The sequence below is a fragment of the Coregonus lavaretus genome (genome assembly GCF_964263955.1).
Source record: "Coregonus lavaretus genome assembly, contig: HAP1_SCAFFOLD_2910, whole genome shotgun sequence".
NCBI lineage: Eukaryota > Metazoa > Chordata > Actinopteri > Salmoniformes > Salmonidae > Coregonus > Coregonus lavaretus.
Genome location: NW_028162683.1, coordinates 34,108 through 56,190, shown reverse-complemented (window position 1 = coordinate 56,190; position 22,083 = coordinate 34,108). Strand labels below are relative to the sequence as shown.

General features: G+C 44.0%; 1 protein-coding gene across 1 annotated transcript in view; it reads left to right on the top strand.

Annotated features, from left to right (window-relative positions):
• The window catches only part of LOC311119020 (voltage-gated delayed rectifier potassium channel KCNH8-like), a gene marked incomplete at its 3' end in the record, with an annotated part of 49,018 nt that overhangs the window by 5,294 nt on the left and 21,641 nt on the right, over positions 1-22,083 (top strand). The window contains exons 2-6 of the mRNA XM_084193774.1: positions 550-684; positions 9,307-9,446; positions 13,913-14,168; positions 17,364-17,521; positions 17,824-18,028. Coding sequence (XP_084049900.1) covers positions 550-684; positions 9,307-9,446; positions 13,913-14,168; positions 17,364-17,521; positions 17,824-18,028 — 894 coding nt within the window. The remainder of the gene's footprint in view (positions 1-549; positions 685-9,306; positions 9,447-13,912; positions 14,169-17,363; positions 17,522-17,823; positions 18,029-22,083) is intronic.

The following is a 22,083-nucleotide window of genomic DNA, read 5'->3' as shown; positions in this document are numbered from 1 at the left end:
TCTGTGTTTTGCTGTTATTGTAACATACTGGGCTAGAGCAGTCAGTAGCTTTTCCAATCTCTACAGGAGATGGCAGGAGCTTTTCCAATCTCTACAGACAGCTGGAGATGATTTAGTTGTGTGAATGGACTATGTAGTAGAATGACGTGTGCGTGTGTGCGTGAGTGTGTACTTTAAATAACATTCTTAGAATGTTCTCTACATGTTCTCTGAATGTTTGTCAAGTTTCTTAAAAGTGCTGAGAATGTTCCAAAGCCAAGCAACTATCCTGAACCATTCCCAGAAAGTTGTGGGAAGGTTGTATGGAAAATAACTATAGGACAACCACGCTCTCACCAAGCTCTAAGAAACATCGGGTTCTCAGAACGTTATGTGCTAGCTGGGATGTATACATCTTTATCAGTATCATCTCCATCTCTTTTTGTACCAATCTGCCACAACAAATATTTACCTGATTCACTGTGTTTTTCTACCAGTATGTGAGCAGTAGTCTCCTTTCAGAGCCACTATGCCTCCAGTGAGTGATATGCACCTCTATCTGCGTTCCAGGTACCCAGTTCTGGTGTCTGCTGGACATCGTGCCCATTAAGAATGAGAAGGGAGAGGTGGTGCTGTTTCTGGTGTCCCACAAGGACATCACTGACAACAAGAAGGACCAGGACCCAGAGCAAGGCCCCGAGACTGGTGAGTTACCCTGGGTTAGACCAGGACCCAGAGCAAGGCACCGAGACTGGTGAGTTACCCTGAGTTAGAATCTGACTTAACTTGGCTTAGAGTCTGACTTAACATGGGTTAACCTGGGTTAGAGTAGGTCTTAACTTGGGTTAACTTGGGAGGGAGTAGAGAGAGACAAGATAGAGAGAGACAGAGACAGAAAGAGACAGAAACAGAAATGGAGAGCGAGACCGAGACAGGGAGAGAGGATAGAAAGATCTGAGTATTTGATTATTTTATACCGTCAAATTAGCTTTTACAGCTGTTCTCTATCAAATGTATACTTCAGAGAAAGGCTACCTTGATGATAGCTAAATACTATTTAAACGCTTGCCTTCCAATTCCCCCTTGCCTTCCTGTCTTATACTTATGCTAAAATGTTTATTCTATTCTACTGAGCCATTACTTTATGTTCGTATTTATATATTTTATTATTGTTTTTTGCATTGTCGAGAAGGAACCTGCAAATAAGCATTCGTTGGATGGTGTATACCATGTTTATCCCGTACATACGACTAATAAAAGTTGAAACCTGAAACTACCTGATCTGCTCCTAAACTCTGCCATTCTCCCTCTCTGCCACTCTCTGGGATTGTTCTAATGCATATCTCATTTGGCTACAGATGACTCAGCTTCATTCAGCTGTATTCAGCTTCACTGGAGGCTGATTCAGTTTTGTTCCAGACACTACACAGGGTTACTAAATTTTTTACTAAAGCCAGACAAATTACAGAGTGAAATGATGAGAGATAGATAGAGCTGACGAATAGGTAGAGAGAGAAGGATGGAGGGAGAGAGAGAGAGAGAGAGAGAGAGAGAGAGAGGGAGGGAGAGAGAGAGGTGTTAATGTTTTCTGTTCTGTGATTTATCACAAGGACGTAATGACTGTAACCTTTAACGAGCCTCATCAGCATACAGGTGTTACACTGTTATAGATTAGGGAGGGAGGAAGGGAGGGATGGATGGAGAGAGAAAAGTGGGAGAGAGAGACAGAGAAAGAGATTGAGAGAGAGGAGGGGGGCGGGTATTTGAGACAGTTGGTTGTTCTGTTTGGTAGGTTACACACTTTATTGTTGTCTGCTCTCTCTCTCTCTCTCTCTTATATGTTATCACAAGGGCAAAATTCTGGTGTAGATATTTGGAGGGGGCGAACAGTAGACGCGGGGTCCTCCCCCAGAATGTTTTGGGACTTTGTTAAATGCATTTCCTGCAATTCTACACAGTTTGACATTACTTACAGTGAGGGAAAAAAATATTTGATCCCCTGCTGATTTTGTACGTTTGCCCACTGACAAAGACATGATCAGTCTATAATTGTAATGGTAGGTTTATTTGAACAGTGAGAGACAGAATAACAACAAAAAAATCCAGAGAAACGCATCTCAAAAATGTTATAAATTGATTTGCATTTTAATGAGGGAAATAAGTATATGTCATGAGGCTGAGAGAATATTTAGCCATTTTAGAGTTAATTTCCTGCAATTCTACAAATGTTGCAATGGGCCAGATAGAGAAATTTGCTTTTTTATAGCTCATCTCATGCTATTCTTCACATTTTCCCATGAGGATGAGATTTGTTTTTGCAGTTTTTAGAGCTAATATCCTGCTACTCTAAACATTTTGCCATGAGGCTGAAAGAAAATGTTGCGGTTTTAAAGTAACTGTCCAGTGAAAAACTCACTTTTCAAATAAAATCAAAAAAAAATTGTCACATACACCGAATACAACAGGTGTAGACAGACAAAATTAAACGGCCTATTTATATAATGAATATGAATTCGGAGACAGAAATTATTAAATATTAAAGCATTAGACCTATCACCAAAAGCTTCAGTCATACAAAAGTTATACTTAAATCCGAACTGGTTCTCTAGCAAATTAGTAAGATTGTCTCACCCAATGTTCAAGAATGGCCTTTTTCCCTTTATTCAGATTACAACCTCGCACTTTCAGTTATTTGAAAAGGAAATCATCTCCCAAATATCACTATTTCTAAAACAAGCCATAGAAAGTTGGTTGCAATTTCAATGTAATCCTCCAGAAACGACAGAACAAATAATGCAACAAATATACTAATTTGACAAAATGTTTAAAAAAGGTATAATCTTCGTAAATGATATCATTGGTAGGACTGGTGGAGTTATGTCGCACATGCAGCTAACAAAAACATGTCTGCTCTACCCAAAATTTCAACCAAATAATTGCAGCATTACCGCAAAAATGGAAGAGGAAAGTGGAAGGGGGAAAAAGTAAGGAACTTGTCTGTCGGCCTTGCATTAAAGAACATCATTGGTTAAAGAAAACTGTGATAAATAAAAAAGTATACTAGTTTCATTTAAGGACCAAAGGATTGACAGCCGTCCCATATAGATTGCAAAATAGTTGGGAAGAGATTTTTGACATACCGATCCCATGGCATAGTGTTTATGAATTTATACGCAAAACGACGCCGGATTCAAAACGTATTATTATTAGATCATTTGTTTTGGTACTGTCCATTTGTAGCTTGTTTTTGGACACAGGTCCAGGAATGGCTAAAGGATTGTAATATTTACCTGGAGCTAACCTTGCAGATAGCATTACTGGGTGATCTGAAAAGTCATAGTCAATCGATCAATAATATAATAATACTTTTAGCAAAAATGTTTATTTTCAATTTACAATCTGTAGAAACAATGAGAATAGAAAGGTTCAGAACTTTAGTAAAACATCACAGTACAGTTGAAAAATATATGGCAAATAGAAATCCAATATGGATGGTGTTAAGAGATAGATGGGTGGTGTCGAAGGGAGTTGAAGGATGGGACTAATAACAACTAACAACAACTAATAACAACAATATATTTAATAATGTAAGCATACTGTGTCCATAATAAGTATATAGGTTATAGGTTGAGAGCTTTTGTGAAAGAGCACAGTTAGAAAGATATGGCATATAGAAGCAAACCGGATGGACATCATGGAAATTATCGGAGAAGTTGAGGGTAGAGGAAGTTCAGGAGTAAAAACAAACCAAATTGAATTATTGTAAAATTGACTGTGTCCATAAAATGTATATAGTATGTATAAGTTGGAAGTAGAGGCCTAAGCATTGTTGTACACTAGTTTACTCTAATTAGGGAAGGGGCTGTGGGGTTGGAAAGTAATAAAGGGAAATATATTTATAAAAAGGATATGTATATGTATGTGTATGGATGTACGTATGTGTATGTATGTATGTGTGTGTATATATATAAATGTAAATGGTACAGTGAAATGGTTACAAGCATAGTGGAGTCTTTTGGTTAGACATGTAGCTAGCTAGCGAGCTAAACAATGAAACATAATCCCAATTCATAACATTACTACCATGCATGAATCTGAAGGTAGCTAAAGCTAACCAACTAGGTTCAATGTTAGCTAGTTAGCTAACATTAGGCTATAACGAGTAATGCAAATGGTTTCTGAGATTTATTATTAAGGCACATGAAAGTTCACATGTTCCAGAAGGCATTTCTGCCCCCCAAAAAACATTTTGATAAAACATGTATGTTTACATTCAAATGGCTCTCCTGTGAAGTAGTGACATGCGACATACGCCTAGTTTTCTGAAACGAGTCACAATTGGTTAGGAGCCCGTAAAACGGCAGCCATCCCCTCCGGTGCCATTTAAATGTTCATATTCTGTTAACTCATACCCCCAAAAATTTGATGGCTCATCCTATACTCGTATTTGTGACCAAAGCATAAATTGGAGAAAAAACACTTCAAAAACACCACCTCAAACATGTATCTGAAACAGACATGTACATTTTTTTTGCTATTTCCTCATACAGGATGATGTCCAATCAGCGGGCTACTCGCATTAATAATCTCTCTCTCTATTCACCATCTCTCTCTCTCTCTATTCACCATCCCTCTCTCTCTATTCACCATCTCTCTCTCTATTCACCATCTCTCTCTCTCTATTCACCATCTCTCTCTCTATTCACCATCTCTCTCTCTCTATTCACCATCTCTCTCTCTATTCACCATCTCTCTCTCTCTCTCTATTCACCATCTCTCTCTCTCTATTCACCATCTCTCTCTCTATTCACCATCTCTCTCTCTCTATTCACCATCTCTCTCTCTCTATTCACCATCTCTCTCTCTCTATTCACCATCTCTCTCTCTCTATTCACCATCTCTCTCTCTCTATTCACCATATCTCTCTCTCTATTCACCATCTCTCTCTCTCTATTCACCATCTCTCTCTCTCTATTCACCATCTCTCTCTCTCTCTCTATTCACCATCTCTCTCTCTCTATTCACCATCTCTCTCTCTCTATTCACCATCTCTCTCTCTCTATTCACCATCCCTCTCTCTCTATTCACCATCTCTCTCTCTATTCACCATCCCTCTCTCTCTATTCACCATATCTCTCTCTATTCACCATCTCTCTCTCTATTCACCATCTCTCTCTCTCTATTCACCATCTCTCTCTCTCTCTATTCACCATCTCTCTCTCTCTATTCACCATCTCTCTCTCTCTATTCACTATCTCTCTCTCTCTATTCACCATCTCTCTCTCTATTCACCATCTCTCTCTCTCTCTATTCACCATCTCTCTCTCTATTCACCATCTCTCTCTCTCTATTCACCATCTCTCTCTCTCTATTCACCATCTCTCTCTCTATTCACCATCTCTCTCTCTCTATTCACCATCTCTCTCTCTATTCACCATCTCTCTCTCTCTATTCACCATCTCTCTCTCTCTCTATTCACCATCTCTCTCTCTCTATTCACCATCTCTCTCTCTCTATTCACCATCTCTCTCTCTCTATTCACCATCTCTCTCTCTCTATTCACCACCCCTCTCTCTCTATTCACCATCTCTCTCTCTCTATTCACCATCTCTCTCTCTCTATTCACCATCTCTCTCTCTCTATTCACCATCTCTCTCTCTCTATTCACCATCTCTCTCTCTCTATTCACCATCTCTCTCTCTCTATTCACCATCTCTCTCTCTCTATTCACCATCTCTCTCTCTCTATTCACCATCCCTCTCTCTCTATTCACCATCCCTCTCTCTCTATTCACCATCTCTCTCTCTCTATTCACCATCTCTCTCTCTCTATTCACCATCCCCCTCTCTCTATTCACCATCTCTCTCTCTCTATTCACCATCCCTCTCTCTCTATTCACCATCTCTCTCTCTCTATTCACCATCTCTCTCTCTCTATTCACCATCCCTCTCTCTCTATTCACCATCCCTCTCTCTCTATTCACCATCTCTCTCTCTCTATTCACCATCTCTCTCTCTATTCACCATCTCTCTCTCTATTCACCATCTCTCTCTCTATTCACATCTCTCTCTCTCTATTCACCATATCTCTCTCTCTATTCACCATCCCTCTCTCTCTATTCACCATCTCTCTCTCTATTCACCATCCCTCTCTCTCTATTCACCATCCCTCTCTCTCTATTCACCATCTCTCTCTCTCTATTCACCATCTCTCTCTCTATTCACCATCTCTCTCTCTCTATTCACCATCTCTCTCTTTCTCTATTCACCATCTCTCTCTCTCTATTCACCATCTCTCTCTCTCTATTCACCATCTCTCTCTCTCTATTCACCATCTTTCACTCTCTATTCACCATCTCTCTCTCTCTATTCACCATATCTCTCTCTCTATTCACCATCTCTCTCTCTCTATTCACCATCTCTCTCTCTCTATTCACCATCTCTCTCTCTCTCTATTCACCATCTCTCTCTCTCTATTCACCATCTCTCTCTCTCTATTCACCATCTCTCTCTCTCTATTCACCATCTCTCTCTCTCTATTCACCATCCCTCTCTCTCTATTCACCATCTCTCTCTCTCTATTCACCATCTCTCTCTCTCTATTCACCACCCCTCTCTCTCTATTCACCATCCCCCTCTCTCTTTACCTTGGTTTACTGATGAGTCAGTCAGTTACTTCCTGTTAGACTCACCTGTGGCCCCAAACACTGTAAAGGTGTCTTATTAACAGTGAAGGGATGGAGGGAGAGAGGGAGGGAGGTTTTCCTATGTATTGTCAAAGACTCCAGCCACCCTAGTCATAGACTGTTCTCTCTGCTACGGCACGGCAAGCAGTACCGGAGCGCCAAGTCTAGGTCCAAAAGGCTTCTTAACAGTTTTCTGAAACGAGTCACAATTGGTTAGGAGCCCGTAAAACGGCAGCCATCCCCTCCGGTGCCATTTAAATGTTCATATTCTGTTAACTCATACCCCCAAAAATTTGATGGCTCATCCTATACTCGTATTTGTGACCAAAGCATAAATTGGAGAAAAAACACTTCAAAAACACCACCTCAAACATGTATCTGAAACAGACATGTACATTTTTTTTGCTATTTCCTCATACAGGATGATGTCCAATCAGCGGGCTACTCGCATTAATAATCTCTCTCTCTATTCACCATCTCTCTCTCTCTCTATTCACCATCCCTCTCTCTCTATTCACCATCTCTCTCTCTATTCACCATCTCTCTCTCTCTATTCACCATCTCTCTCTCTATTCACCATCTCTCTCTCTCTATTCACCATCTCTCTCTCTATTCACCATCTCTCTCTCTCTCTATTCACCATCTCTCTCTCTCTATTCACCATCTCTCTCTCTATTCACCATCTCTCTCTCTCTATTCACCATCTCTCTCTCTCTATTCACCATCTCTCTCTCTCTATTCACCATCTCTCTCTCTCTATTCACCATCTCTCTCTCTCTATTCACCATATCTCTCTCTCTATTCACCATCTCTCTCTCTCTATTCACCATCTCTCTCTCTCTATTCACCATCTCTCTCTCTCTCTATTCACCATCTCTCTCTCTCTATTCACCATCTCTCTCTCTCTATTCACCATCTCTCTCTCTCTATTCACCATCCCTCTCTCTCTATTCACCATCTCTCTCTCTATTCACCATCCCTCTCTCTCTATTCACCATATCTCTCTCTATTCACCATCTCTCTCTCTATTCACCATCTCTCTCTCTCTATTCACCATCTCTCTCTCTCTCTATTCACCATCTCTCTCTCTTTATTCACCATCTCTCTCTCTCTATTAACCATCTCTCTCTCTCTATTCACCATCTCTCTCTCTATTCACCATCTCTCTCTCTCTATTCACCATCTCTCTCTCTATTCACCATCTCTCTCTCTCTATTCACCATCTCTCTCTCTCTATTCACCATCTCTCTCTCTATTCACCATCTCTCTCTCTCTATTCACCATCTCTCTCTCTATTCACCATCTCTCTCTCTCTATTCACCATCTCTCTCTCTCTCTATTCACCATCTCTCTCTCTCTATTCACCATCTCTCTCTCTCTATTCACCATCTCTCTCTCTCTATTCACCATCTCTCTCTCTCTATTCACCACCCCTCTCTCTCTATTCACCATCTCTCTCTCTCTATTCACCATCTCTCTCTCTCTCTATTCACCATCTCTCTCTCTCTATTCACCATCTCTCTCTCTCTATTCACCATCTCTCTCTCTCTATTCACCATCTCTCTCTCTCTATTCACCATCTCTCTCTCTCTATTCACCATCTCTCTCTCTCTATTCACCATCCCTCTCTCTCTATTCACCATCTCTCTCTCTCTATTCACCATCCCTCTCTCTCTATTCACCATCTTTCACTCTCTATTCACCATCTCTCTCTCTCTATTCACCATATCTCTCTCTCTATTCACCATCTCTCTCTCTCTATTCACCATCTCTCTCTCTCTATTCACCATCTCTCTCTCTCTCTATTCACCATCTCTCTCTCTCTATTCACCATCTCTCTCTCTCTCTATTCACCATCTCTCTCTCTCTATTCACCATCTCTCTCTCTCTATTCACCATCCCTCTCTCTCTATTCACCATCTCTCTCTCTCTATTCACCATCTCTCTCTCTCTATTCACCACCCCTCTCTCTCTATTCACCATCCCCCTCTCTCTTTACCTTGGTTTACTGATGAGTCAGTCAGTTACTTCCTGTTAGACTCACCTGTGGCCCCAAACACTGTAAAGGTGTCTTATTAACAGTGAAGGGATGGAGGGAGAGAGGGAGGGAGGTTTTCCTATGTATTGTCAAAGACTCCAGCCACCCTAGTCATAGACTGTTCTCTCTGCTACGGCACGGCAAGCAGTACCGGAGCGCCAAGTCTAGGTCCAAAAGGCTTCTTAACAGCTTCTACCCCCAAGCCATAAGACTCCCGAACAGCTGATCAAATGGCTACCTGGACTATTTGCATTGTCGTCCCCCCCCACCCCACCCCACCCCGTCTTTTACGCTGCTGCTACTCTCTGTTTTTTATCTATGCATAGTCACTTTAACTCTACCTACATGTGAGGAGCAGCAGCGTAAGGCAATCTGAACCTAGATCTGTGGTTAATAAACCCTCCACCCCCACAAGGACCACAATGGAAATAGGTCTGATGACTGTGTTTTTAAATCCTTTAAAATATATGTTTATGTGCGTTGTTGTACTCACATGGCTGAGGCAACTCTTTATGTATTTTCCATTTCTCAAATAAAATGTCAATAAAAATGTAGCAATTCATTCATTAATTCTTTAATTCCTCAACCTTCTCTGTGTTCCCAGATGAGGAGACGGGTCTGGAGGTGCACAAGGTCACCCGTCCTCCAGGCTTCAACACCAACCGCAGACGCAGCCGGGCCGTGCTCTACCACCTGTCTGGACACCTGCAGAAACAGGACAAGAGCAAGATTAAACTCAACAACGTGAGTCGACCTATTACACGCACACGCGCACACACACACACACAGACACACACACACACACACACACACACACACACACACACACACCTTGCCTTGACAGCTTAGTGTCCAACCACATCTCAAGGATCGCTACAAGGACATTGAGTAAGTTTGCTTTGAGGAAGCTTACTCAATCTACAAATCCAGTTCCTACTGTCCCAGCCACTTTCATGTTTATCCATAGAAATGGGTTTGGGCCAGTAATGGACGACAGAGAGAGGTGACTTCACACCAGATGGGATGAAGGTTGTTGGATCCGACTGAGCAGGTTCTCCTTGACTTTGGTGAAAATAACCTTGCATTTGTTATTCTGTTCATGTAGACATGCAGTAGTTTACAAAATAGAGAACTCCTCCTTACTATTCTATGGGATATAACTAGAACCAACCAGAACCTAAGGTTTCCTGTTCAGGTCATGTTGTCAGGAAAACCCCCAGACCATAAGTATGTCTAATTTTACATGTGTTACTAGTATCTTAAGACCTGTTGTTGACGTGTCTCTCTCCCTCCTCACCCCTCCTGAACATGTTGTTGATGTGTCTCTCTCTCCTCACATCCTCCTGAACATGTTGTTGATGTGTCTGTCTCTCCTCACCCCCCTGAACATGTTGTTGATGTGTCTCTCTCTCCTCACATCCTCCTGAACATGTTGTTGATGTGTCTCTCTCTCCTCACATCCTCCTGAACATGTTGTTGATGTATCTGTCTCTCCTCACCCCTCCTGAACATGTTGTTGATGTGTCTGTTTCTCCTCACATCCTCCTGAACATGTTGTTGATGTGTCTGTCTCTCCTCACATCCTCCTGAACATGTTGTTGATGTGTCTGTATCTCCTCACATCCTCCTGAACATGTTGTTGATTTGTCTGTATCTCCTCACCCCTCCTGAACATGTTGTTGATGTGTCTGTCTCTCCTCACATCCTCCTGAACAGGTTGTTGATGTGTCTGCCTCTCCTCACATCCTCCTGAACATGTTGTTGATGTGTCTGTCTCTCCTCACATCCTCCTGAACAGGTTGTTGATGTGTCTGCCTCTCCTCACATCCTCCTGAACATGTTGTTGATGTGTCTGTCTCTCCTCACATCCTCCTGAACATGTTGTTGATGTGTCTGTCTCTCCTCACCCCTCCTGAACATGTTGTTGATGTGTCTCTCTCTCCTCACATACTCCTGAACATGTTGTTGATGTGTCTGTCTCACCTCACATCCTCCTGAACATGTTGTTGATGTGTCTCTCTCTCCTCACCCCTCCTGAACATGTTGTTGATGTGTCTATCTCTCCTCACATCCTCCTGAACATGTTGTTGATGTTTCTGTCTCTCCTCACATCCTCCTGAACATGTTTTTGATGTGTTTGTCTCACCTCACACCCTCCTGAACATGTTGTTGATGTGTCTGTATCTCCTCACCCCTCCTGAACATGTTGTTGATGTGTCTGTCTCTCCTCACATCCTCCTAAACATGTTGTTGATGTTTCTGTCTCTCCTCACATCCTCCTGAACATGTTGTTGATGTGTCTGTATCTCCTCACCCCTCCTGAACATGTTGTTGATGTGTCTTTCTCTCCTCACCCCTCCTGAACATGTTGTTGATGTGTCTGTCTCTCCTCACATCCTCCTAAACATGTTGTTGATGTTTCTGTCTCTTCTCACATCCTCCCGAACATGTTGTTGATGTGTCTGTCTCTCCTCACCCCTCCTGAACATGTTGTTGATGTGTCTGTCTCACCTCACATCCTCCTGAACATGTTGTTGATGTGTCTGTCTCTCCTCACATCCTCCTGAACATGTTGTTGATGTGTCTGTCTCACCTCACATCCTCCTGAACATGTTGTTGATGTGTCTGTCTCTCCTCACCCCTCCTGAACATGTTGTTGATGTGTCTGTCTCTCCTCACCCCTCCTGAACATGTTGTTGATGTGTCTGTCTCTCCTCAAATCCTCCTGAACATGTTGTTGATGTGTCTCTCTCTCTCCTCACCCCTCCTGAACATGTTGTTGATGTGTCTCTCTCTCCTCACATCCTCCTGAACATGTTGTTGATGTGTCTCTCTCTCCTCACCCCTCCTGAACATGTTGTTGATGTGTCTCTCTCTCCTCACATCCTCCTGAACATGTTGTTGATGTGTCTGTCTCTCCTCACGTCCTCCTGAACATGTTGTTGATGTGTCTGTCTCAACTCACCCCTCCTGAACATGTTGTTGATGTGTCTATCTCTCCTCACATCCTCCTGAACATGTTGTTGATGTGTCTGTCTCACCTCACATCCTCCTGAACACGTTGTTGATGTGTCTTTCTCTCCTCACCCCTCCTGAACATGTTGTTGATGTGTCTCTCTCTCCTCACCCCTCCTGAACATGTTGTTGATGTGTCTGTATCTCCTCACCCCTCCTGAACATGTTGTTGATGTGTCTGTCTCTCCTCACGTCCTCCTGAACATGTTGTTGATGTGTCTCTCTCTCCTCACCCCTCCTGAACATGTTGGTGATGTGTCTGTATCTCCTCACCCCTCCTGAACATGTTGTTGATGTGTCTGTCTCTCCTCACGTCCTCCTGAACATGTTGTTGATGTGTCTCTCTCTCCTCACATACTCCTGAACATGTTGTTGATGTGTCTGTCTCTCCTCACCCCTCCTGAACATGTTGTTGATGTTTCTGTCTCTCCTCACATCCTCCTGAACATGTTGTTGATGTGTCTGTCTCTCCTCACCCCTCCTGAACATGTTGTTGATGTGTCTGTATCTCCTCACCCCTCCTGAACATGTTGTTGATGTGTCTGTTTCTCCTCATATCGTCCTGAACATGTTGTTGATGTGTCTGTCTCTCCTCACATCCTCCTGAACATGTTGTTGATGTGTCTCTCTCTCCTCACATCCTCCTGAACATGTTGTTGATGTGGGTGTCTCTCCTCACATCCTCCTGAACATGTTGTTGATGTGTCTTTCTCTCCTCACCCCTCCTGAACATGTTGTTGATGTGTCTCTCTCTCCTCACCCCTCCTGAACATGTTGTTGATGTGTCTGTATCTCCTCACCCCTCCTGAACATGTTGTTGATGTGTCTGTCTCTCCTCACGTCCTCCTGAACATGTTGTTGATGTGTCTCTCTCTCCTCACCCCTCCTGAACATGTTGTTGATGTGTCTGTATCTCCTCACCCCTCCTGAACATGTTGTTGATGTGTCTGTCTCTCCTCACGTCCTCCTGAACATGTTGTTGATGTGTCTCTCTCTCCTCACCCCTCCTGAACATGTTGTTGATGTGTCTGTCTCTCCTCACATACTCCTGAACATGTTGTTGATGTGTCTGTCTCTCCTCACCCCTCCTGAACATGTTGTTGATGTGTCTATCTCTCCTCACATCCTCCTGAACATGTTGTTTATGTGTCTGTATCTCCTCACCCCTCCTGAACATGTTGTTGATGTGTCTGTCTCTCCTCACATCGTCCTGAACATGTTGTTGATGTGTCTGTCTCTCCTCACATCCTCCTGAACATGTTGTTGATGTGTCTGTCTCTCCTCACCCCTCCTGAACATGTTGTTGATGTGTCTGTCTCTCCTCACATCCTCCTGAACATGTTGTTGATGTGTCTGTCTCTCCTCACATCCTCCTGAACATGTTGTTGATGTGTCTCTCTCTCCTCACATCCTCCTGAACATGTTGTTGATGTGTATGTCTCTCCTCACATCCTCCTGAACATGTTGTTGATGTGTCTGTCTCTCCTCACCTCTCCTGAACATGTTGTTGATGTGTCTATCTCTCCTCACATCCTCCTGAACATGTTGTTGATGTGTCTGTCTCTCCTCACATCCTCCTGAACATGTTGTTGATGTGTCTCTCTCTCCTCACCCCTCCTGAACATGTTTTTGATGTGTCTGTCTCTCCTCACATCCTCCTGAACATGTTGTTGATGTGTCTGTCTCTCCTCACCCCTCCTGAACATGTTGTTGATGTGTCTGTCTCTCCTCACATCCTCCTGAACATGTTGTTGATGTGTCTCTCTCTCCTCACATCCTCCTGAACATGTTGTTGATGTGTATATCTCTCCTCACATCCTCCTGAACATGTTGTTTATGTGTCTGTATCTCCTCACCCCTCCTGAACATGTTGTTGATGTGTCTGTCTCTGCTCACATCCTCCTGAACATGTTGTTGATGTGTCTGTATCTCCTCACATCCTCCTGAACATGTTGTTGATGTGTCTGTCTCTCCTCACCCCTCCTGAACATGTTGTTGATGTGTCTGTCTCTCCTCACATCCTCCTGAACATGTTGTTGATGTGTCTGTCTCTCCTCACATCCTCCTGAACATGTTGTTGATGTGTCTCTCTCTCCTCACATCCTCCTGAACATGTTGTTGATGTGTCTGTCTCTCCTCACATCCTCCTGAACATGTTGTTGATGTGTCTCTCTCTCCCCCCATTACCACTCCAGAACATGTTTGGGGACAAGCCTCCCATCCCAGAGTACAAGGTGGCAGCCATTCAGAAATCCCGATTAATCTTGCTCCACTACGGGACCTTCAAGGCTGGCTGGGATTGGCTAATCCTGTTGGCTACCTTCTATGTAGCAGTCACAGTGCCCTATAATGTGTGTTTCACTGTGGTGGGGGGGCGGGACGAAGGAAGCTCCGCCCCCCGCAGCCCCCCCAGTGTGAGTGACATCCTGGTGGAGATCCTGTTTATGCTGGGTAAGGAGAAGAGGGCTAATGTTATTCTGATATTATTCTAATATTAACATTCTTCTAACGTTGCTCCAACATTATCTAACATTATCTATTGCATCTATTAATCTAACATTATTCCAACACTATTCTAACATGTTCTAACATGACTGCATGCCCCTATTTAAAGACTTTACTCCCACACTTCATAATCTCGATCCCTAATATCCTCTGTCAATGGATTGTCATAAAACGTATGGCTAGAGAACATCCTCTTTCTACACAAATACATGAACACACCGTTTTCCCTCAAACCTCCATGGAACTACACCTGACATTCACTGAGTTGATGTTCCCCTTCATTTCATCCAACACTCATTACATTTCCTCCAGGTACTTAGTACACTACCGGTCAAAAGTTTTACAACACCTACTCATTCAAGTGTTGTTCTTTATTTTTACTATTTTCTACATGGTAGAATAATAGTGAAGATATCAAAACTATGAAATAACACATATGGAATCATGTAGTAACAAAAAAGTGTTTAACAAATTAAAATATATTTTATATTTGAGGTTCTTCAAATAGCCACCCTTTGCCTTGATGACAGCTTTGCACACTCTTGGCATTCTCTCAACCAGCTTCATGGGGTAGTCACCTGGAATGCATTTAGATTAACAGGTGTGCCTTCTTTAAAGTTAATTTGTGGAATTTCATTCCTTCTTAATGCGTTTGAGCCAATCAGTTGTGTTGTTACAAGGTAGGGGGGTATACAGAAGAGAGCCCTATTTGTTAAAAGACCAAGTCCATATTATGGCAAGAACAGCTGAAATAAGCAAAGAGAAACGACATGAAGGTCAGTCAATGCGGAACATTTCAAGAATTTTGAACGTTTCTTCAAGTGCAGTCGCAAAAACCATCAAGCGCTATGATGAAACTGGCTCTCATGAGGACCGCCACAGGAATGGAAGACCCAGAGTTACCTCTGCTGCAGAGGATAAGTTCATTAGAGTTACCAGCCTCTGAAATTGCAGCCTAAATAAATGCTTCACAGAGTTCAAGTAACAGACACATCTCAACATCAACTGTTCAGAGGAGACTGTGTGAATCAGGCCTTCATGGTCGAATTGCTGCAAAGAAACCACTACTAAAGGACACCAATAATAAGAAGAGACTTGCTTGGGCCAAGAAACACAAGCAATGGACATTAGACTGATGGAAATTTATCCTTTGGTCTGGAGTCCAAATTGGAGATTTTTGGTTCCAACCGCCGTGTCTTTGTGAGACGCGGTGTGGGTGAACGGATGATCTCCGCATTTGTATTTCCCACCGTAAAGCATGGAGGAGGAGGTGTTACGGTGTGGGGTTGCTTTTCTAGTGACACTGTCTGTGATTGATTTAGAATTCCAGGCACACTTAACCAGCATGGCTACAACAGCATTCTACAGCGATACGCCATCCCATCTGGTTTGGGCTTAGTGGGACTAACATTTGCTTTTCAACAGGACAATGACCCAACACACTTCCAGGCTGTTTAAGGGCTATTTTACCAAGAAGGAGAGTGATGGAGTGCTGCATCAGATGACCTGGCCTCCACAATCCCCCGACCTCAACCAAATTGTGATGGTTTGGGATGATTCGGACGGCAGAGTGAAGGAAAAGCAGCCAACAAGTGCACAGCGTATGTGGGAACTCCTTCAAGACTGTTGGAAAAGCATTCCAGGTGAAGCTGGTTGAGAGAATGCCAAGAGTGTGCAAAGCTGTCATCAAGGCAAAGGGTGTCTATTTGAAGAATCTCAACTACAAAATATATTTTGATTTGTTTAAACTTTTTTGGTTACTACATGATTCCATATGTGTTATTTCATAGTTTTGATGTCTTCACTATTATTCTACAATGTAGAAAATAGTAAAAATAAACCTTGAATGAGTAGGTGTTCTAAAACTTTTGACCGGTAGTGTACATTCATTATGGGAGAATACATACAGTCATCTAATTCAATGAAAGTTAATGATAATGAACACTTATTTGTTCATCATTGTATTACTGGCCCCTGATGGAAACTCTGCCCACCGTCTCTCTCTCTCTCTCTGTCTCTCTCTGTCTCTCTGTCTCTCTCTCTCTCTCTGTCTCTCTCTGTCTCTCTGTATCTCTGTGTCTCTGTCTCTCTCTGTCTCTCTCTGTCTCTCTGTCTCTCTCTCTCTGTCTCTCTCTGTGTCTCTCTCTCTCTGTCTCTCTCTGTCTCTCTCTCTCTCTGTCTCTCTCTCTCTCTCTCTGTCTCTCTCTGTCTCTCTGTCTCTCTCTGTCTCTGTCTCTCTCTGTCTCTCTGTCTATCTCTGTCTCTCTGTCTCTCTATGTCTCTCTGTATCTGTGTCTCTGTCTCTCTCTGTGTCTCTCTCTCTCTCTCTGTCTCTCTCTCTCTCTCTCTCTCTGTCTCTCTCTCTCTCTGTCTCTCTGTGTTTCTGTCTCTCTCTATGTGTCTCTCTCTGTCTCTCTGTCTCTCTCTGTCTCTCTGTATCTCTGTGTATCTCTGTGTCTCTGTCTCTCTCTGTCTCTCTGTATCTCTGTCTCTGTCTCTCTGTCTCTGTATCTCTCTGTATCTCTGTATCTCTGTCTCTCTCTGTCTCTCTGTATATATGTCTCTGTCTTTCTGTCTCTGTATCTCTGTGTCTCTGTCTCTCTCTCTCTGTATCTCTGTGTCTCTGTCTCTCTCTGTCTCTCTGTATCTCTGTGTCTCTGTCTCTCTCTCTCTGTCTCTCTCTGTCTCTCTGTATCGCTGTCTCTCTGTCTCTCTGTATCTCTGTGTCTCTGTCTCTCTCTCTGTCTCTCTCTGTCTCTCTGTATCTCTGTGTGTCTGTTTATGTCTCTCTCTCTCTGTCTCTCTATGTCTCTCTGTATCTCTGTGTCTGTCTCTCTGTCTTTCTGTCTCTTTCTGTTTCTATAGGCAGACAGATGGACATTATAAAAGTTAACTAACTGCAGTGTTAATGATGCATCTCTAGTCAAATTATATGACCACCTGGAACTGACCATTTCTCTAGATTGTCAACACTTTTAAAAACAAATAATAGCCTCTATCCATGTACAGCAGTGAACTTATAATATGTACAGCAGTGAACTTATAACTTATATATCAACAATGGTACATTCATATTGAGATACATAGGAATGTATTGCGGAAGGAATGTACATGAATAGATCCTATCTTGTCGTTCTACAGATATCGCTTTGAACTTCCGGACGACCTTTGTGAGCACATCGGGCCAGGTGGTGTATGACGCTCGCTCCATCTGTGTGCACTACGTCACCACCTGGCTGTTTGTTGACCTCATCGCTGCCTTGCCCTTTGACCTGCTCTATGCCTTTAACGTCAGTGTGGTGAGTGTCTCTGTGTGTGACTGGGTACAGGACAAAATAATATCAGTACAAATTAACAGTAGAACAGTGGCTCTGGTTGGTATAGGGGTGTGAGGGATGGATTGTTAAGGAAACGGAGACCATATTAGCTTCGGAACTATCCCTACTAAGATCAATCCAGATATGTTACACAAGGCCTTATGGGTACTGTAGGACACCATTCTACAAAGGATCTCTGAAATATAGGACTGATACCTAAAATGTCAGGATTCATCAAACGCTGTCACAGAGCTCATAATGGATGTCTGTGTGTGTTTCTACAGTACTTTGGGGTCCACCTGCTGAAGACAGTGCGGTTGCTGCGCCTGCTGAGGCTGCTTCAGAAACTGGAGCGTTACTCCCAGTACAGTGCTGTAGTCCTCACACTGCTCATGTCCATGTTCGCCCTGCTGGCCCACTGGATGGCCTGCGTCTGGTACTTCATCGGACGCAGAGAGATCGAAAACAGCCCCAACTCTTGGGACATTGGTCAGTACACCAGCATGTCTGCATGTCACATTGAGATTGTCATCCGTTTTTCAAGGGAGCCAAGAAGCAGCTTCACAGGCATTCAGTCGTTTTGTATTTCATTCTCATGGATGCTTGTGATGCTGTTGCTTGGCTAGGGCTGGCCTTGCAAATCAGATTATGATCGTTAAAGTGACATGCCTTGTTAAATAAAATACGAATGAATAAAACATGGGTTCTACTAGACCTTTTGTACAATGACTGTAATCATGATGCAACTGCATTCAATTCAGGACTTCTAACACGCGTCTGGCAGTTTCAAAATCATTTTAGCCTGAGATTTGATCAGTAAACAGCAGTCATGCAGTCTTGAAAGGATGAATCTCCCTTAGAGTTTTCATTATAAATGCAATGGATGATTTTAATAAGGCGAAACCTCGTTGATATTCGACACGCATCACTCAATGGAAAACTGCGTCTTAAAATCTTCTGGGTAGACAGAAAAATACACACCTACGCATGTATGCACAAACACACCCAGGCACTCACACACGTACGCACGTACACATACATACACACACACACACACACACACACACACACACACACACACACACACACACACACACACACACACACACACACACACACACACACACACACACAAACACACAGTCTTAGTCAGATAGTGAACTGTAATCCGTTTTGATTTTGTGAACTATAGCAGATATGGCAGAGGCCAACTGGCCCAGTCCAGACTATGTGTTCTCTCTCTCAACCTGCCAGATCCATACACACACAGACACACACACACACACACACACACAAGATTAATCTCCTGCGTTCTCCTCAAGCACAAAGTATGAATCACAAAGTCTCCCAATATTAAAAAAGTCAGAGTCTACATTTGGGAAAGACAGACCTCCCTCTCACATACTCTCACTGAGCCATGGTACTTTACCCCTCACTGAGCCTTGGTACTTTACCCTCACTGAGCCTTGGTACTTTACCCTCACTGAGCCCTGGTACTTTACCCTCACTGAGCCCTGGTACTTTACCCTCACTGAGCCCTGGTACTTTACCCTCACTGAGCCCTGGTACTTACCCCTCACTGAGCCATGGTACTTTACCCCTCACTGAGCCATGGTACTTTACCCTCACTGAGCACTGGTACTTTACCCCTCACTGAGCCATGGTACTTAACCCTCACTGAGCCTTGGTACTTTACCCTCACTGAGCCCTGGTACTTTACCCTCACTGAGCCCTGGTACTTACCCCTCACTGAGCCATGGTACTTTACCCCTCACTGAGCCATGGTACTTTACCCTCACTGAGCACTGGTACTTTACCCCTCACTGAGCCATGGTACTTAACCCTCACTGAGCACTGGTACTTTACCCCTCACTGAGCACTGGTACTTTACCCCTCACTGAGCACTGGTACTTTACCCCTCACTGAGCCTTGGTACTTTACCCCTCACTGAGCCATGGTACTTTACCCCTCACTGAGCCATGGTACTTTACCCCTCACTGAGCCATGGTACTTTACCCTCACTGAGCCATGGTACTTAACCCTCACTGAGCCATGGTACTTTACCCTCACTGAGCCATGGTACTTTACCCCTCACTGAGCCATGGTACTTTACCCTCACTGAGCCATGGTACTTTACCCCTCACTGAGCCATGGTACTTTACCCCTCACTGAGCCCTGGTACTTAACCCCTCACTGAGCCATGGTACTTTACCCTCACTGAGCCATGGTATTTTACCCTCACTGAGCCCTGGTACTTAACCCCTCACTGAGCCATGGTACTTTACCCCTCACTGAGCCATGGTACTTTACCCTCACTGAGCCATGGTACTTTACCCCTCACTGAGCCATGGTACTTTACCCCTCACTGCCCCTCACTGAGCCATGGTACTTTACCCCTCACTGCCCCTCACTGAGCCTTGGTACTTTACCCCTCACTGAGCCATGGTACTTTACCCTCACTGAGCCTTGGTACTTTACCCCTCACTGAGCCATGGTACTTTACCCCTCACTGAGCCATGGTACTTTACCCCTCACTGAGCCATGGTACTTTACCCCTCACTGAGCCATGGTACTTTACCCCTCACTGAGCCATGGTACTTTACCCCTCACTGAGCCTTGGTACTTTACCCCTCACTGCCCCTCACTGAGCCATGGTACTTTACCCTCACTGAGCCATGGTACTTTACCCCTCACTGAGCCATGGTACTTTACCCTCACTGAGCCATGGTACTTTACCCCTCACTGAGCCATGGTACTTTACCCTCACTGAGCCATGGTACTTTACCCCTCACTGAGCCTTGGTACTTTACCCCTCACTGAGCCATGGTACTTTACCCCTCACTGAGCCATGGTACTTTACCCCTCACTGAGCCATGGTACTTTACCCCTCACTGCCCCTCACTGAGCCCTGGTACTTACCCCTCACTGCCCCTCACTGAGCCATGGTACTTTACCCCTCACTGAGCCATGGTATTTTACCCCTCACTGAGCCTTGGTACTTTACCCCTCACTGCCCCTCACTGAACCAATGGTACTTTACCCCTCACCATCTGGTTGAAACCCTTCACCAGACTCTGGGGCTACTAAACAAAACCTCTCCCACAGCCAGGTTAGGGCAGGGGGAATAGAGGAGAGAGAGGAAATGAGAGAGGCGGAGAGAGAAGGGGGGTGGGGGGAGATAGAGAGAGACAGACAGACAGAGAGAGAGAGAGAGAGAGAGAGAGAGAGAGAGAGAGAGAGAGAGAGACAGACAGACAGACAGAGAGAGAGAGAGAGAGAGAGAGAGAGAGAGAGAGAGAGAGAGGGTGGGGGGAGAGAGAGAGAGAGGGGGGGGGGGGCAGATGAAAAAGTCAGGTGAGCAATGTGATGAGTTGTGTGTGTAAAGCCAATGTGATGAGTTGTGTGTGTAAAGCCAATGTGATGAGTTGTGTGTGTAAAGCCAATGTGATGAGTTGTGTGTGTAAAGCCCAGTGTTTCATATCTCAGACTGAGCTCTGCTAGACTAACGAGAGAGAACGTGCCTGAAAGAGGTTTTAGTTCTGTCACATTACTGCTGCTTTCCTTACTGAACACCCCACTAATAATCTGACAGAGAACAGACACACTCATTAAAATATTCACACACCAACCTTTCACACAAGCACCCTGTCTCAGTCACATTGTGATTCAAATACTGCATAGAAAAACATGTTACCACACGTACACAGAGACACACGCACACACACAGAGACACACACACAGAGACACACGCACACACACAGAGACACACGCACACACACAGAGACACACACACACACACACACAGAGACACACGCACACACACAGAGACACACACACACACACACACACACAGAGACACACGCACACACACAGAGACACACGCACACACACACACAGAGACACACGCACACACACACACACGTCGGGCTCTGAACAGCGTGGCACTTCATGTCAGTTACCACGTTGTGTGTCATATTGAACTGAACCAAGCAGAGCTGAGCCCCAGCTCTATCGTCACAGCCAATCACCTGAGGCACAGTAACTACCTGATCAATACAGCTCAGTGGTCAGTCACTTTATGGAATGAAGAGGACAAGAGACCATTAGAGTTTCAGTCCATTGACCTGTCCAGTCTGACCCACAGTCTTATATTACATGGCTCAGGGGTCCATATTTATGGGGAGTAGGAGTACTGACCTATAGGTTCAGTTTTGAATTTGAAATCATAAAGAATAAGATGGGGGATCAGAGGGGCCCTGATCCTAGAGCAGCGCTGGGATGCTGACAGTGTCTTTGTAGCACCAGTATACCCCAGAGTGTTACAGTCTGGCCTGCTGCCTGTCTTCAGCCCAGCCAGGGCAATGAGCCCCAGAACTCAATCCCCATGAACACAACTGGTTTAATGTGCCTATTCAAGGCTTCATTGGTGGGTCAGTTTGTATGCTAAAGTTTAAGATTTGATTTTGAGGGTACCCAAAGCCATTCCTGATTGGTTGCTGTTACTGTTAAGTTGATTGAGCCTGCACTATTCAAAGCTTGATTGG